At 45.8% G+C, this 16,561-nt stretch overlaps 1 protein-coding gene across 5 annotated transcripts in view; it reads right to left on the reverse strand.

The window, feature by feature from the left end:
* Positions 1–1,711: 1,711 nt before the first annotated feature.
* The window catches only part of mybpha (myosin binding protein Ha), a 53,618-nt gene continuing 38,768 nt past the window's right edge, over positions 1,712–16,561 (reverse strand). For all 5 annotated transcript variants that reach the window (XM_029123983.2, XM_029123982.2, XM_029123985.2 and 2 more), the window contains 5 exons: positions 15,272–15,431; positions 14,845–14,981; positions 10,511–10,697; positions 3,370–3,409; positions 1,712–1,909 (listed from right to left, as the gene is read on the reverse strand). In XM_029123983.2, the coding sequence (XP_028979816.1) occupies positions 3,384–3,409; positions 10,511–10,697; positions 14,845–14,981; positions 15,272–15,431 (510 nt within the window). In that variant the 3' untranslated portion in view covers positions 1,712–1,909; positions 3,370–3,383. The remainder of the gene's footprint in view (positions 1,910–3,369; positions 3,410–10,510; positions 10,698–14,844; positions 14,982–15,271; positions 15,432–16,561) is intronic.

Genomic DNA, 16,561 nt, shown 5'->3' on the forward strand with positions numbered 1-16,561 from the left:
AAAAAAATCAACTTTTTGATTATATTCTAATTTTATGACCAGCACCTAGTGGATATAAAAAGTCTACATGCACCTGTTGAAATGGCAGGTTTTTGTGATGGTAAAGAATGAGACAAAGATAAATCATGTCAGAGCTTTTTCCATTTTTAATGTGACCTATAATGTGAAGAATTCAATTGAAAAACAAACTGAAATATAATTATATTATCCTGGTTTAACCAGGAGGGGTCAGTATAATGATATTGTCCTTGTTCAGCCAGGAGGGGTCAGTATAATGATATTATCCTGGTTCAGCCAGGAGGGGTCAGTATAATGATATATCCTGGTTTAACCAAAAGGGGTCAGTAAAATGATATCCTGTTTCAGCCAGTGGGGGTCAGTATAATGATATTATTCTGGTTTAACCAGGAGGGGTCAGTATAATGATGTTATCCTGGTTCAGCCAGGAGTGGTCAGAATAATGATATTATCCTGGTTCAGCCAGGAGTGGACAGAATAATGATATTATCCTGGTTTAACCAGGAGGGGTCAGTATAATGATGTTATCCTGGTTCAACCTGGAGGGGTCAGTATAATGATATTATCCTGGTTTAACCAAGAGGGGTCAGTAAAATTATATTGTCCTGGTTCAGCCAGGAGGGGTCAGTATAATATTATCCTGGTTTAATTTGAATTGAAAATAGAAGCTGCAGCTTTCTATAATAAAAAAGAGGTACTCTCCATGAATCCTTTCTGTTAATGCTATACAAATTCCTGGGAATGACTCTGTCCAATCCTTACCTGAACCAAACCGTAAGCTTTAATATTTTAAATTCATGTTAAATTAACTAAATCCTGTCAGGTTTCCTCTCTGGCTGATAGGCTTTAATCTTGAACAAAAATGTCCCTGTTTGTGTCACTGTTAAAACCACAGTATCAGTGTCAAGTATTCAAGTCAATTGGTCTCCAGAGAAATCTGATTATTGGTCTCCAGAGAAAACAGCCTAGAATCTTGTTGGTGAATTTTTTTTATTAGGTAACATCAAAGTAATGTTAGTTAACGTAATGGTAACATGTAAGATAACATTCAGGTGGCATAATAACTGTAATATTCATCGTGACCTGGTTGATTGGGATGGAGAATTGGGGGGGCGAGGGGTGACATAGAGAGAGGTGGGGCTGGGATCGGTGGGGGGGGGTTGCATTTGGGGAGAGGTGGGGCTGGGTTAATGGGGTGTTGACATAGAGAGAGGTGGGGCTGGGTTCGGGGGGGGTTGACATAGAGAGAGGTGGGGCTGGGTTCGGTGGGGGGGGGGTTGAATTTGGGGAGAGGTGGGGCTGGGTTAACGGTGGGTTGACATAGAGAGAGGTGGGGCTGGGTTCGGGGCCGGGTTCGGTGGTGGGGGGATGGGGGTTTGCATATGGGTAGAGGTAGGGCTGGGTTAAGTGGGGGGTTGGATATGAAGAGAGGTGGGGCTGGGTTCGGGGGGAGGGGTTGACATAGACAGAGGTGGGGCTGGGTTCGGGGGTGTTGACATAGAGAGAGGTGGGGCTGGGTTTAGGGGGGAGGGGTTGACATAGAGAGAGGTGGGGCTGGGTTCGGGGGGTGGGTTGGACATAGAGAGAGGTGGGGCTGGGCTCGGAGGGAGGGGTTGACATAGACAGAGGTGGGGCTGGGTTAACGGTGGGTTGACATAGAGAGAGGTGGGGCTGGGTTCGGGGGGGGTTGACATAGAGAGAGGTGGGGCTGGGTTTAGGGGGGAGGGGTTGACATAGAGAGAGGTGGGGCTGGGTTCGGGGGGTGGGTTGGACATAGAGAGAGGTGGGGCTGGGCTCGGAGGGAGGGGTTGACATAGACAGAGGTGGGGCTGGGTTCGGGGGGTTCTGTCGTCTTCCTCTTCACACATATAAGCTTCTGTACTCTCTCCCACTGAGGAAGGAAACATCCAAGAGTTAGCAGGAATAATAATTATTTTGGTATAAAATATTAAATATAAACTCATAAGATATTTATCTAAACACCAATTCGTCAGAAACAAAAACAAATGATACACATTCATTGCTTATTTCATTGCAGATTTCAAGTGTGGAAAATACAGTGATTATTCCAGGTTTTTGTGATGTAAAAGAATGTAAAAGAATGAGACAAAAGTAAATCATGTCAGAACTTATTCCACTTTTAATGTGACCTATAATGTGAACAATTCAATTGTAAAACACATTGAAATCTTCGAGGGGGAAAAATGAAAAATATAAATCTTACAATAACCTTACAATAAGGGTTGGGGTTAAAACTGGCATTTTAACAAGGCTGTGTCTACTTTTTATATCCACTGTATGTGAAATGCTTCAGCATGTGGCACCTCTATTATGAGTGATAACTTGGAGTAAATGTCTCTTGTAGCCAAAAATCTGTCTCTGACATATTTTGAGGGACGAGTGAAGGAGAGCCAACTGCTCTCATGGGGAAAAGAGACTTCTACACAGCATATGATTGGATTAAGGTCTGGGTGAAGGTGTTGTGTGTCTGAGTAGGGAGAGGTGTAATGTATCTTGGGCTGAGTAGGGAGAGCTGCAGTATGTCTGGGGCTGTGTAAGGAGAGGTACAGTGTGTCTGAGTAGGGGGAGGTGCAGTGTGTCTGGGGCAGAGTAGGGAGAGGTGCTGTGTGTCTGAGTAGGGAGAGGTGCAGAGTGTCTCTGGCTGAGTAGGGAGAGGTGCTAATTGCACTCTTAATATCTCACCCGGCACAGCCAGAAGAGGACTGGTCACAGCTCTGAGCATGGGTCCTCTCTAGGTTTCTTCCTAAAATGCGGCCTTCTTAAAGAGTTTTTCCTAGCCACTGAAATCCAACACTACTGTTGTTTGTTCCTTGGGGTTTAAGGCCGGGTGTCTCTGTAAAGCACTTTGTGACGACTGCTGTTGTAAAAAGGGCTTTATAAATACATTTGATTGATTGAGTAGGGAGAGCTGCAGTGTGTCTGAGTAGGGAGAGGTGCAGTGTGTCTGAGTAGGGAGAGGTGCAGTGTGTCTGAGTAGGGAGAGGTGCAGTGTGTCTCAGTAGGGAGAGGTGCAGTGTGTCTGAGTAGGGAGAGGTGCAGTGTGTCTGAGTAGGGAGAGGTGCAGTGTGTCTGAGTAGGGAGAGGTGCAGTGTGTCTGAGTAGGGAGAGGTGCAGTGTGTCTCAGTAGGGAGAGGTGCAGTGTGTCTGAGTAGGGAGAGGTGCAGTGTGTCTCAGTAGGGAGAGGTGCAGTGTGTCTGAGTAGGGAGAGGTGCAGTGTGTCTGAGTAGGGAGAGGTGCAGTGTGTCTGAGTAGGGAGAGGTGCAGTGTGTCTCAGTAGGGAGAGGTGCAGTGTGTCTCAGTAGGGAGAGGTGCAGTGTGTATCTGACTCACCTGTGTAGGTCTGTTTACTTAGCTTCTGGAATAATAACCTCTAAGAAGGAGAGAATAGAAGGGTAGAAAAAAGGGAGAGTAGGAGAGGGTGGATGGAGGGAGAGTAGGAGAGTAAACAATGGAGAGAGGTTCAGTATATGTTAAGTTACCATTAACATTAGGAGTTCATTAACATATTAGAACAATGAGAAGCATGATTTTCTACCGGACATTAATAATAATTTGAATATCTTACTGCAGGTCATTAATAGTAGTTTTAATATCTTACTGCAGGTCATTAATATTGGCTTTAATATCTTACTGCAGGTCATTAATATTGGCTTTAAAATCTTACTGCAGGTCATTAATAGCAGTTTTAATATCTTACTGCAGGTCATTAATATTGGCTTTAATATCTTACGGTTTTATTTTTTTGCCTTTACTTTTATGCACTTACTTCTTCACAATAGGTTTAGTATGAGGGGACAGGTTTAGTATTATGGAACAGGTTTAGTATGAGGGGACAGGTTAAGTATTATGGAACAGGTTTAGTATTAGGGGACAGGTTTAGTATTATGGAACAGGTTTAGTATTAGGGGACAGGTTTAGTATTATGGAACAGGTTTAGTATTAGGGGACAGGTTTAGTATTATGGAACAGGTTTAGTATTAGGGGACAGGTTTAGTATTAGGGGACAGGTTTAGTATCATGGAACAGGTTTAATATGAGGGGACAGGTTTAGTATTATGGAACAGGTTTAGTATTAGGGGATAGGTTTAGTATTAGGGGACAGGTTTAGTATTATGGAACAGGTTTTGTATTAGGGGACAGGTTTAGTATTAGGGAACAGGTTTAGTATTATGGAACAGGTTTAGTATTAGGGGACAGGTTTAGTATTATGGAACAGGTTTAGTATTAGGGGACAGGTTTAGTATTATGGAACAGGTTTAGTATTAGGGGACAGGTTTAGTATTAGGGGACAGGTTTAGTATTATGGAACAGGTTTAGTATTAGGGGACAGGTTTAATATTGCTCCTCCATGAACTGCCACCTTAACGTGGTGGAGGGGTTTGAGTACCTGAGTGACCCTAGGAGCTATGTTGTCTGGGGCTATATGCCCCTGGTAGGGTCTCCCAAGGCAAACAGGTCCTAGGCGACGGGTCAGACTAAGAGCGGTTCAAAATACCCCTTAATGATGAATAATTATTTGAGTTCCGTGACGTCGCCCGGTATGGCGCAGCCGGGGCCCCACCCTGGAGCCAGGCCCGGGGTTGGGGCTCGCACGCGAGCGCCTGGTGGCCGGGCCTTTCCCCATGGGGCCCGGCCGGGCATAGCCCGAAGGAGCGACGTGGGGCCGCCTTCCCGTGGGCTCACCACCCACAGGAGGGACCATAAGGGGTCGGTGCGTAGAGGATCGGGCGGCAGTCGAAGGCAGGGGCCTAGGCAACCCGATCCCTGGACACGGAAACTAGCTCTAGGGACGTGGAACGTCACCTCGCTGGCGGGGAAGGAGCCTGAGATAGTGCGTGAGGTTGAGAGGTTCCGACTGGAGGTAGTCGGAATCACCTCTACGCACGGCTTGGGCTCTGGAACCACACTCCTTGAGAGAGGATGGACTCTTCACCACTCTGGAGTTGCCCATGGTGAGAGGCGGCGGGCTGGTGTGGGTTTGCTTATAGCTCCCCAGCTCTGCCGCCATGTGTTGGAGTTTACCCCGGTGAACGAGAGGGTCGTTTCCCTGCGCCTTCGGGTCGGGGATAGGTCTCTCACTGTTGTTTGTGCCTATGGGCCGAACGGCAGTGTAGAGTACCCGACCTTCTTGGAGTCTCTGGGAGGGGTGCTGGAAAGTGCTCCAACTGGGGACTCTATCGTTCTACTGGGGGACTTCAACGCCCACGTGGGCAACGACAGTGACACCTGGAGGGGTGTGATTGGGAGGAACGGCCCCCCTGATCTGAACCCGAGTGGTGTTCAGTTATTGGACTTCTGTGCTAGTCACAGTTTGTCCATAACGAACACCATGTTCAAGCATAAGGGTGTCCATCAGTGCACATGGCACCAGGACACCCTAGGCCGCAGGTCGATGATCGACTTTGTTGTCGTTTCATCTGACCTGCGGCCGTATGTCTTGGACACTCGGGTGAAGAGAGGGGCGGAGCTGTCAACTGATCACCACCTGGTGGTGAGCTGGATCCGATGGCGGGGGAGGAAGCTGGACAGACTCGGCAGGCCCAAGCGTACTGTAAGGGTCTGCTGGGAACGTCTGGCCGAGTCTCCTGTCAGAGAGATCTTTAACTCCCACCTCCGACAGAGCTTCGACTGGATCCCGAGGGAGGCTGGAGATATTGAGTCCGAGTGGACCATGTTCTCCACCGCCATTGTCGAAGCGGCCGTTCGGAGCTGTGGACGTAAGGTCTCCGGTGCCTGTCGAGGCGGCAATCCCCGAACCCGGTGGTGGACACCGGAAGTAAGGGATGCCGTCAAGCTGAAGAAGGAGTCCTATCAGGCCTGGTTGGCTTGTGGGACTCCTGAGGCAGCTGACGGGTACCGACAGGCCAAGCGGACTGCAGCCCGGGTGGTTGTGGAGGCAAAAACTCGGGCCTGGGAGGAGTTCGGTGAGGCCATGGAGAAGGACTATCGGCTGGCCTGGAAGAGATTCTGGCAAACCGTCCGGCGCCTCAGGAGAGGGAAACAGTGCCCTACCAACGCTGTTTACAGTAGAGGTGGCCAGCTGTTGACCTCAACTGGGGATGTCGTCGGGCGGTGGAAGGAGTACTTCGAGGATCTCCTCAATCCCGCCGTCACATCTTCCATTGAGGAAGCAGAGGATGAGGGCTCAGAGGTGGACTCGTCCATCACCCGGGCTGAAGTCACTGAGGTGGTCAAGAAACTCCTCGGTGGCAAGGCACCGGGGGTGGATGAGATCCGCCCTGAGTACCTCAAGTCTCTGGATGTTGTGGGGCTGTCTTGGTTGACACGCCTGTGCAACATCGCGTGGCGGTCGGGGACAGTGCCTTTGGGATGGCAGACCGGGGTGGTGGTCCCTCTTTTTAAGAAGGGGGACCGGAGGGTGTGTTCCAACTACAGGGGGATCACACTTCTCAGCCTCCCCGGGAAAGTCTATGCCAGGGTTCTGGAGAGGAGAATACGGCCGATAGTAGAACCTCGGATTCAGGAGGAACAGTGTGGTTTTCGTCCGGGCCGTGGAACACTGGACCAGCTCTATACCCTCTACGGGGTGTTGGAGGGTTCATGGGAGTTTGCCCAACCAATCCACATGTGTTTTGTGGATTTGGAGAAGGCATTCGACTGTGTCCCTCGCGGCATCCTGTGGAGAGTGCTTCGGGAATATGGGGTCCTGGGTCCTTTGCTAAGGGCTGTCAGGTCCCTGTACGACCGAAGCAGGAGCTTGGTCCGCATTGCCGGCAGTAAGTCAGACTTGTTCCCAGTGCATGTTGGACTCCGGCAGGGCTGCCCTTTGTCACCGGTTCTGTTCATAATTTTTATGGACAGAATTTCTAGACGCAGCCAGGGGCCGGAGGGTGTCAGGTTTGGGGACCACACGATTTCGTCTCTGCTCTTTGCGGATGATGTTGTCGTGTTTGCCTCTTCAAACCAGGACCTTCAGCATGCGCTGGGACGGTTTGCAGCCGAGTGTGAAGCGGTGGGGATGAGAATCAGTACCTCCAAATCTGAGGCCATGGTCCTCAGTCGGAAAAGGGTGGCTTGCTCACTTCAGGTTGGTGGAGAGTGCCTGCCTCAAGTGGAGGAGTTTAAGTATCTAGGGGTCTTGTTCACGAGTGAGGGAAGGATGGAACGGGAGATTGACAGACGGATCGGTGCAGCTTCTGCAGTAATGCGGTCGATGTATCGGTCTGTCGTGGTGAAGAAAGAGCTGAGCCGCAAGGCGAAGCTCTCGATTTACCGGTCAATCTACGTTCCTACTCTCACCTATGGTCATGAGCTTTGGGTCATGACCGAAAGGACAAGATCCCGGATACAGGCGGCCGAAATGAGCTTTCTCCGCAGGGTGGCTGGGCGTTCCCTTAGAGATAGGGTGAGAAGCTCGGTCACCCGGGAGGAGCTCGGAGTAGAGCCGCTGCTCCTCCACATCGAGAGGGGTCAGCTGAGGTGGCTTGGGCATCTGTTTCGGATGCCTCCGGAACGCCTTCCAGGGAAGGTGTTCCGGTCCCGTCCCACCGGGAGGAGACCCCGGGGAAGACCTAGGACACGCTGGAGGGACTATGTCTCCCGGCTGGCCTGGGAACGCCTCGGTGTCCCCCCGGAAGAGCTGGAGGAAGTGTCTGGGGAGAGGGAAGTCTGGGCATCCCTGCTTAGACTGCTGCCCCCGCGACCCGGCCCCGGATGAAGCGGAAGAAGATGATGATGATGATGATGGTTTAATATTAGGGGATAGGTTTAGTATTATGGAACATGTTTAGTATGAGGGGACAGGTTTAGTATTATGGAACAGGTTTAGTATGAGGGGACAGGTTTAGTATTATGGAACATGTTTAATATTAGGGGACAGGTTTTGTATTATGGGACAGGTTTAGTATTAGGGGACAGGTTTAGTATTATGGAACAGGTTTAGTATGAGGGGACAGGTTTAGTATTATGGAACAGGTTTAGTATTAGGGGACAGGTTTATTATTATGGAACAGGTTTAGTATTAGGGGACAGGTTTATTATTATGGAACAGGTTTAGTATTAGGGGACAGGTTTATTATTATGGAACAGGTTTAGTATTATGGAACAGGTTTAGTATTATGGAACAGGTTTAGTATTATGGAACATGTTTAGTATTAGGGGACAGGTTTTGTATTATGGGACAGGTTTAGTATTATGGAACAGGTTTAGTATTAGGGGACAGGTTTTGTATTATGGGACAGGTTTAATATGAGGGGACAGGTTTAGTATTATGGAACAGGTTTAATATGAGGGGACAGGTTTAGTATTATGGAACAGGTTTAGTCTGAGGGAACAGGTTTAGTATTATGGAACAGGTTTAGTTTGAGGGGACAGGTTTAGTATTATGGAACAGGTTTAGTATTAGGGGACAGGTTTTGTATTATGGGACAGGTTTAGTATTATGGAACAGGTTTAGTCTGAGGGAACAGGTTTAGTATTATGGAACAGGTTTAGTTTGAGGGGACAGGTTTAGTATTATGGAACAGGTTTAGTATTAGGGGACAGGTTTTGTATTATGGGACAGGTTTAGTATTAGGGGACAGGTTTAGTATTATGGGACAGGTTTAGTATTATGGAACAGGTTTAGTATTAGGGGACAGGTTTTGTATTATGGAACAGGTTTAATATTAGGGGACAGGTTTAGTATTTCGGAACAGGTTTAGTATTATGGGACAAGTTTTGTATTATGGGACAGGTTTAGTATTAGGGGACATGTTTTGTATTATGGGACAGGTTTAGTATTAGGGAACAGGTTTAGTATTAGGGGACAGGTTTTGTATTATGGGACAGGTTTAGTATTAGGGGACAGGTTTTGTATTATGGGACAGGTTTAGTATTAGGGAACAGGTTTAGTATTAGGGGACAGGTTTTGTATTATGGGACAGGTTTAGTATTATGGAACAGGTTTAGTATTAGGGGACATGTTTTGTATTATGGGACAGGTTTAGTATTAGGGAACAGGTTTAGTATTAGGGGACAGGTTTTGTATTATGGGACAGGTTTAGTATTAGGGGACAGGTTTTGTATTATGGGACAGGTTTAGTATTATGGAACAGGTTTAGTATTAGGGGACATGTTTTGTATTATGGGACAGGTTTAGTATTAGGGAACAGGTTTAGTATTAGGGGACAGGTTTTGTATTATGGGACAGGTTTAGTATTAGGGGACAGGTTTTGTATTATGGGACAGGTTTAGTATTATGGAACAGGTTTAGTATTATGGGACAGGTTTAGTATTATGGAACAGGTTTAGTCTGAGGGAACAGGTTTAGTATTATGGAACAGGTTTAGTTTGAGGGGACAGGTTTAGTATTATGGAACAGGTTTAGTATTAGGGGACAGGTTTTGTATTATGGGACAGGTTTAGTATTAGGGGACAGGTTTAGTATTATGGGACAGGTTTAGTATTATGGAACAGGTTTAGTATTAGGGGACAGGTTTTGTATTATGGAACAGGTTTAATATTAGGGGACAGGTTTAGTATTTCGGAACAGGTTTAGTATTATGGGACAAGTTTTGTATTATGGGACAGGTTTAGTATTAGGGGACATGTTTTGTATTATGGGACAGGTTTAGTATTAGGGAACAGGTTTAGTATTAGGGGACAGGTTTTGTATTATGGGACAGGTTTAGTATTAGGGGACAGGTTTTGTATTATGGGACAGGTTTAGTATTAGGGAACAGGTTTAGTATTAGGGGACAGGTTTTGTATTATGGGACAGGTTTAGTATTATGGAACAGGTTTAGTATTAGGGGACATGTTTTGTATTATGGGACAGGTTTAGTATTAGGGAACAGGTTTAGTATTAGGGGACAGGTTTTGTATTATGGGACAGGTTTAGTATTAGGGGACAGGTTTTGTATTATGGGACAGGTTTAGTATTATGGAACAGGTTTAGTATTAGGGGACAGGTTTTGTATTATGGGACAGGTTTAGTATTAGGGGATAGGTTTAGGAGATAGGTTAAGGATTAGGTGTAGAGTGTTTTCCCATAATGTTATTTTTACGTAGATAAACAACACAGCCAGATTCAAGATTATTTTTGTGTAGACAGGGGAACAATCTTAATGTTTACATGCCACCTTCTGAGGTAATGTGGCAGACCTTTCCAAACAATGCTCCCCACAGCTACTGAGGTCTAAACACAACGTCTAGCTGTGTACTGGAGTGGAATGAACAGTGATGTAAGTCCTTCTAGCCACAAACAGAATCAGAAAAATAAATGATCTTCCAGCTCAGTTGTCTGGCTAAAGCAACGCATGTGTTTTGCCTTGCAGCACCGAGAGAGTAACTCATTGCTAGTCTGAATCGAAAAAGGTTTTACATTTCATGTTTGTGTTTTTTTATGAAATTGTGCTCTTTAAAGCTATAAAACTATAAAAACCCTCTTTGTTTTCGAACCTCAAGTTTCTAGGCTTCGGTTTAGTAGACTATTGTTTGTCCAGGGGTCAAAGTTTACGGATTGACTCACTTTTGACCTCCAGCCGGCAGGCGACCGTGGCCTCTCCCAGGGCGTTCTTGGCACGGCAGGTGTATACGCCACCGTCAAAGCTGCACGGCTTCCTGATCTCCAGAGCACACACTCCCTGGTTACTGATCTGACGGAACTTAGGGTCATTACCAATCACCATCTGGTTCTTCAACCATTCAATCTTTGGCTGGGTTGAGGAGACAGAGACAGAGGAAGAATGAGAAACACTTGTAGATCAGCAGAAAGACAGAGAGACACATAGAGATCAGAAGAAAGAGACAAAGAGACACATGGAGATCAGCAGAAAGATGGAGAGAAAAAGATATTGGTTGTGGTTTTCATTTCTCTTTATTCTCAGCAGGACAGTAACTCAAGACTATAATCCCAAAAAACTACTCTCTAAAACTAAATCTGTTCTCTAATACTAAAACCTTTCCCTAATACTAAACCCGTTCCTTAATTGACAGCTAATTATCTAACAGAACACTTGGGGTGTGGTGTACTACATGGCAGGAGGCTTGGCACTGACAACAACTAATAGTTAATATCTGATAGAACAAAGGGGTGTGGCGTCCCACAGGGCAGGAGCCTTGGGACTGACAATAGCTGGGAATTAATTATCTAATAGAAGACATGGGATTTATTTGGTGCAAGCCACTCCAACAACAACATGGATGTGTGTTGAGCATTACAGTACTGCAGGGCAGCAGGCTTGGGTCTACATTGTTTTCTGTTTTTACCAATTACCTTCTGCTGACCTTGACCAGAGCCTGTGTGTCTATGTACACTGATGATTATAACGTCAAAAAGACCGGTTATGCAAAAACAATCTTTGTTTGGAGTTTCCTGTTAAAGAAACCAGTAAATAGTAGTGGTCTCTCTCTCTTGGTCTCCTTCCAACTCTCGCCCTCTTGCACTGTTCTCCCTCCCTGTCTCATTTTCTCTCTGAATCTCACAGGGACATTCACAGTGATAGCAGGTTTCTAAACGGGCGGTCTGTCCATATATTAGGTTCTGGTCCGTAGTCAAGTCTAAGACCTGACTTAGAAAATAGAGCCTTTACTTAAAAAGCCTATCAGCACACAGCCTTGAAGTTGCACCATTTCCAGGCCTTGGCCATCTGTTGTCCATATCTTGGACACGCTTTGGCCACAAACTATCATGCCTTCGTGCACTGCTCAAAAAAAGTAAGGAAACACCTAAATCACACATTGGGTCTCGATGAACTAAATATATTGAAGATCAAAATCTTTACTGTACATTGTGTAATTCGTTGAGAACTAAATGACCTAACAACAGTCAATGGAAACCAAAATCACAAACTGACTGAGGTCTGGATTAAAACACACACTGAAAATCAAAGTAAACAATTGAAATCGCAGGCTGTTCCATCCTGCGTGAAATTCATCCCGGTAACTCATAATGGGACTCAGTAGTGTGCATGGCCCCCACGTGTTTGTATGCACTCCTGACAATGTCTGGGCAATGCTCATGTTGAGACTCCTCCCAGACCTGGATCAGTGAGCTCCTGGACAGTCTGTGGCACTACTTGGCGGTGTCGGATTCACCAATACGTAACGTCCCTGAGGTTCTCAATTGGATTCAGGTCTGGGGAAAATGAGGGCCAGTCAGTGACATCAATGCCTTCTTGATCCAGGAACTGCCTACACACTCTGGCCGCATGAGGCTGGGCATTGTCCTGCACCAGATGTAACCCAGTGCCCACTGCACCAGATGTAACCCAGTGCCCACTGCACCAGATGTAACCCAGTGCCCACTGCACCAGATGTAACCCAGTGCCCACTGCACCAGATGTAACCCAGGGCCCACTGCACCAGATGTAACCCAGTGCCCACTGCACCAGATGTAACCCAGTGCCCACTGCACCAGATGTAACCCAGGGCCCACTGCACCAGATGTAACCCAGTGCCCACTGCACCAGATGTAACCCAGTGCCCACTGCACCAGATGTAATCCAGGGCCCACTGCACCAGATGTAACCCAGTGCCCACTGCACCAGATGTAACCCAGGGCCCACTGCACCAGTGTCTGATGATAGGTCTGAGGATTTCATCCCGGTACCTAACAACAGTCAGGGTACTGTTGGCTAACACGTGGAGGTCTGTGCGACCCTCCAAGGATATGCCTTCCCAAACCAACACTGACTCACCGCCAAACCGGTCATGTTGCAGGCAGCATAAAATTCACCACGGCATCTCCAGACTCTTTCACGTCTGTCATGCTCAGTGTGAACCTTCTCTCATCTGGGAAGAAAACGGGGTGTAAATGGCACCTGACAATTCTGGTGTTCTCTGGTGAGTGCCAGTTAAACTGCACAGTGCTGGGCTGTTAGCACAGGTCCCAATAGAGGACATCGGGCCCTCATGCCACCCTCATGGAGTCTGTTTCTGGAGTCTGTTTCTGCATGCACACCAGTAGCCTGCTGGAGGTCAATTTGTAGGGCTCTGGCAGTGCTCCTCCTATTTCTCCTCAGACAAAGGAGCAGATACCGATCCTGCTATTGGGTTGTGTGATGGGAATTCCATTGATTAGAACAGTTGATGCCCTTCTAAAGCCCTGTCCACTTATGGCACTTATGGATGTACCTGTGCTTTTATGAATCCGGGACTACCATACTATTATCTCTAGTAGAGTTGACTACTGTAATGGCCTCTTAATTGAACTCCCCACAAAAACTGTAAAACAGCTGCAGCTCATTCAGAATGCTGCTGCTAGAATGTTAACCAGAACCAAGAGAACAGAGCACATCACTCCGGTTCTTAAATCTTTGCACTGGCTTCCAGTCAGTTACAGAATAGATTTTAAAGTGGTGCTTTCAGTTTAAAAATCATTGAATTGTTTAGGCCCCGAATACATTTCTGATATATTTGATTAATATAAACCGAGCAGGGCTCTTAGATCCATAAACACAGGTCAGCTAGTCAAGCCCAGAGTCCAAACTAAATATGGTGAAGCTGCTTTTAGCAGTTATGCTGCACACAACTGGAATAAACTACCAGAAGATCTTAGACAATTTTTAAATCCAGGTTAAAAACTCATATCTTTTCACATGCCTGTGACTGAGCACTTAAACCCTGTTTAGCCTTACAGCTTTTATAGCTTCATGTGATTTTATTCTATTTCTATTTTCCTATTCTATGTTTTATTATTATAATTTTGTTTTGATGTTTTCATTTGAGTATTTGTTTTTATGCTATTGTATTTTAATATTTTTTCTTTGTAAAGCACATTGAATTGCTTCTATGTATGTATGAATTGTGCTATATAAATAAACTTGCTTGCTGTGCAACCTGAACGGGCTGCAGGTACCGCCTCATGCTACCAGTAGTTACAAGGACACTAGCAAAACGCAAAACTAGACAAGAATCAGTCAGGAAGGATAAGGAGAGAGCAATTGTCTGTGGCAACCACCTGCAAATCCCTTCCCTTTTTAGGGGTTGTCTTGCTGTTGCCTCTCCAGTGCACCTGTGGTCACTTTCATTTGCACCAAAACATTCATAATCGCTTATAATTCCTAACTGGAAGGACTGATATCCCTGAATGGATTTAATTGACTTTCCCAAAGCTGAGGGAATCTATATTATAGACGTTTTAGTGGCCATCTAGCCCCATAGTGAAACAATGCAGCTTGCATGAGGTGGAATCATCATGGCGATGCAATATGTTGTCAAAAGAATGTATACATTTGTCTAATAATATATTTTTGGGAGGAGACCTGAAAAATAAAATGCCTCCGACATTAAATGCTTTTCTGTAACTGAGGTTTCTTTCTTCTAAAGCTACTGAATTGCATCATTCATCATTCAATTACAATGGAGTCCAGAAACGTGAGTTTATTAATCACAATTTCAGGGAGTTAGCCTGTATTATGTTTTTTGTTACTTTTTACCCATATTTTCACCTAATTTTCTCCCCTCCCAGAATTGTAACAACAAATTCCTGATTATGGAATTGTGTGTTTGTGTATGTCTGTCTGTGTGGCTGTGTGTGTATGTGTGTGTGTTTACTGTGGGGTTGTGTGTGTATGTGTGTGTGCTTACCGTGGGGCTGTGTGTGTATGTGTGTGTGTTTACTGTGGGGTTGTGTGTGTATGTGTGTGTGTTTACCGTGGGGCTGTGTGTGTGTGTTTACCATGGGGCTGTGTGTGTGTGTGTGTGTGTGTTTACTGTGGGGCTGTGTGTGTGGGGTTGTGTATGTGTGTGTGTTTACCGTGGAGCTGAGTGTGTGTGTTTACCGTGGGGCTAAGTGTGTGTGTTTATCGTGGGGCTGAGTGTGTGTGTGTGTTTACCGTGGGGCTGTGTGTGTGTGTTTACCGTGGGGCTGCCCCTGACAGCACACAGCAGTTTGGTTGTATAACCCACGGTGGCTGCACGGTCGTTCAGGGAGGCCGTGAATTTGGGAGCTTCACTGAAATCATGTTCAGTGTATTGGGCTGGTTTATAGACAATACCTAGAACACAGGACAGGGTCAGAGGTTAGAGTTAGAGTTCAGGGTTAGTGCTGTTTACTGGAGTGGTTAGTAGACAATACCTAGAACACAGGACAGGGTCAGAGGTTAGAGTTAGAGTTCAGGGTTAGTGCTGTTTACTGGAGTGGTTAGTAGACAATACCTAGAACACAGGACAGGGTCAGAGGTTAGAGTTCAGGGTTAGTGCTGTTTACTGGAGCGGTTAGTAGACAATACCTAAAACACAGTGTTAGGAATAGGGTCACAGTTGGAGTTAGAAGTTGAGGCATCACCTATTTTCTGGATGGTGGCGATCCCCTTGGCAACAGTGCCCTCTTCACTGATGCCCACCTTGTTCTGAGAGAACACCCTAAAGGAGTATGAGTTCCCCATGATGAGATCCGAGACAGTGGCACTGAGGCGGTGGCAGTTGTCATAAACTGTGAACCAATCCTAGAATACAGAACAAAACAGTTACCTCCTGACCTACAGTATAACCCCTGACTACTACTATACCAGTTCATCTAACTTCATACTGGAACAACTATACCAGGTCATCTAACTTCATACTGGAACAACTTTACCAGTTCATCTAACTTCATACTGGAACTACTATACCAGGTCATCTAACTTCATACTGGAACTACAATACCAGTTCATCTAACTTCATACTGGAACTACAATACCAGGTCATCTAACTTCATACTGGAACTACAATACCAGTTCATCCCCACTTCATACTGGAACTACAATACCAGTTCATCCCCACTTCATACTGGAACTACTATACCTGGTCATCTAACGTCATAATGGAATAACTGTACCTGGTCATCTAACTTCCTTCATACTGGAAACAGACACAAACATGGTATCTACAAGTTCACCTGACTCTGTGGAAGTGGACAAAGGGGTTCACAGCCCTTAATCCCAAACAATCCCATTAAAATGAAATTAGTTCATCATTCATGTAAATAGTTTGACAGTTTCTCAATCACTGAAGGAGTGTAATAGTTCTTCAGCCAATGGAAGTGTGTAACAGTGTTAGTTGGTGGAGGAGTTTGACTGTTCATCAGTCATTGAATGGGTTGTGTTGTGTTTGAAGTGGTCTCATTTAAACTAACAACTGACACCAGCAGTGCCATAAACATTGTCCACAAATTAATGTATCAGTTAACTCCTGCTGGTAGGTTTGGCAGAGTGGGGAGTGTGTATCAACCATCATTCCTCTTTTTAATTTTTTCCTTCTCACTTTCTCCTTTTTCTTTCTCTTATTCTATCTTTTTAGACATCTGTTATACATCTTTCAGCACTAGACCAGCTCAGAAGGAAAGTCCTTAATGTCTTTATAATGTTTGACCACTCCACCTTAGGAACCTACTCCATTGAAATTCTAAATCGGTCCCTACATCACTACCCCTCCCACCCTCATCTCTCGTTTCTTCTCTCTGTCCATCTGTCTTTTGCTTTCTTGAGTCTGCAGTATCCTCTTTCATTATATTTTCTGCAGAGAGCACTGTGTTAAAAACTCTCAGGTTCTCTGCCAGACTTCTGTCAGATCCTTGATGCCAGCCATCTGTCACTAC

This window comes from Esox lucius, chromosome 12 (genome assembly GCF_011004845.1).
Source record: "Esox lucius isolate fEsoLuc1 chromosome 12, fEsoLuc1.pri, whole genome shotgun sequence".
NCBI lineage: Eukaryota > Metazoa > Chordata > Actinopteri > Esociformes > Esocidae > Esox > Esox lucius.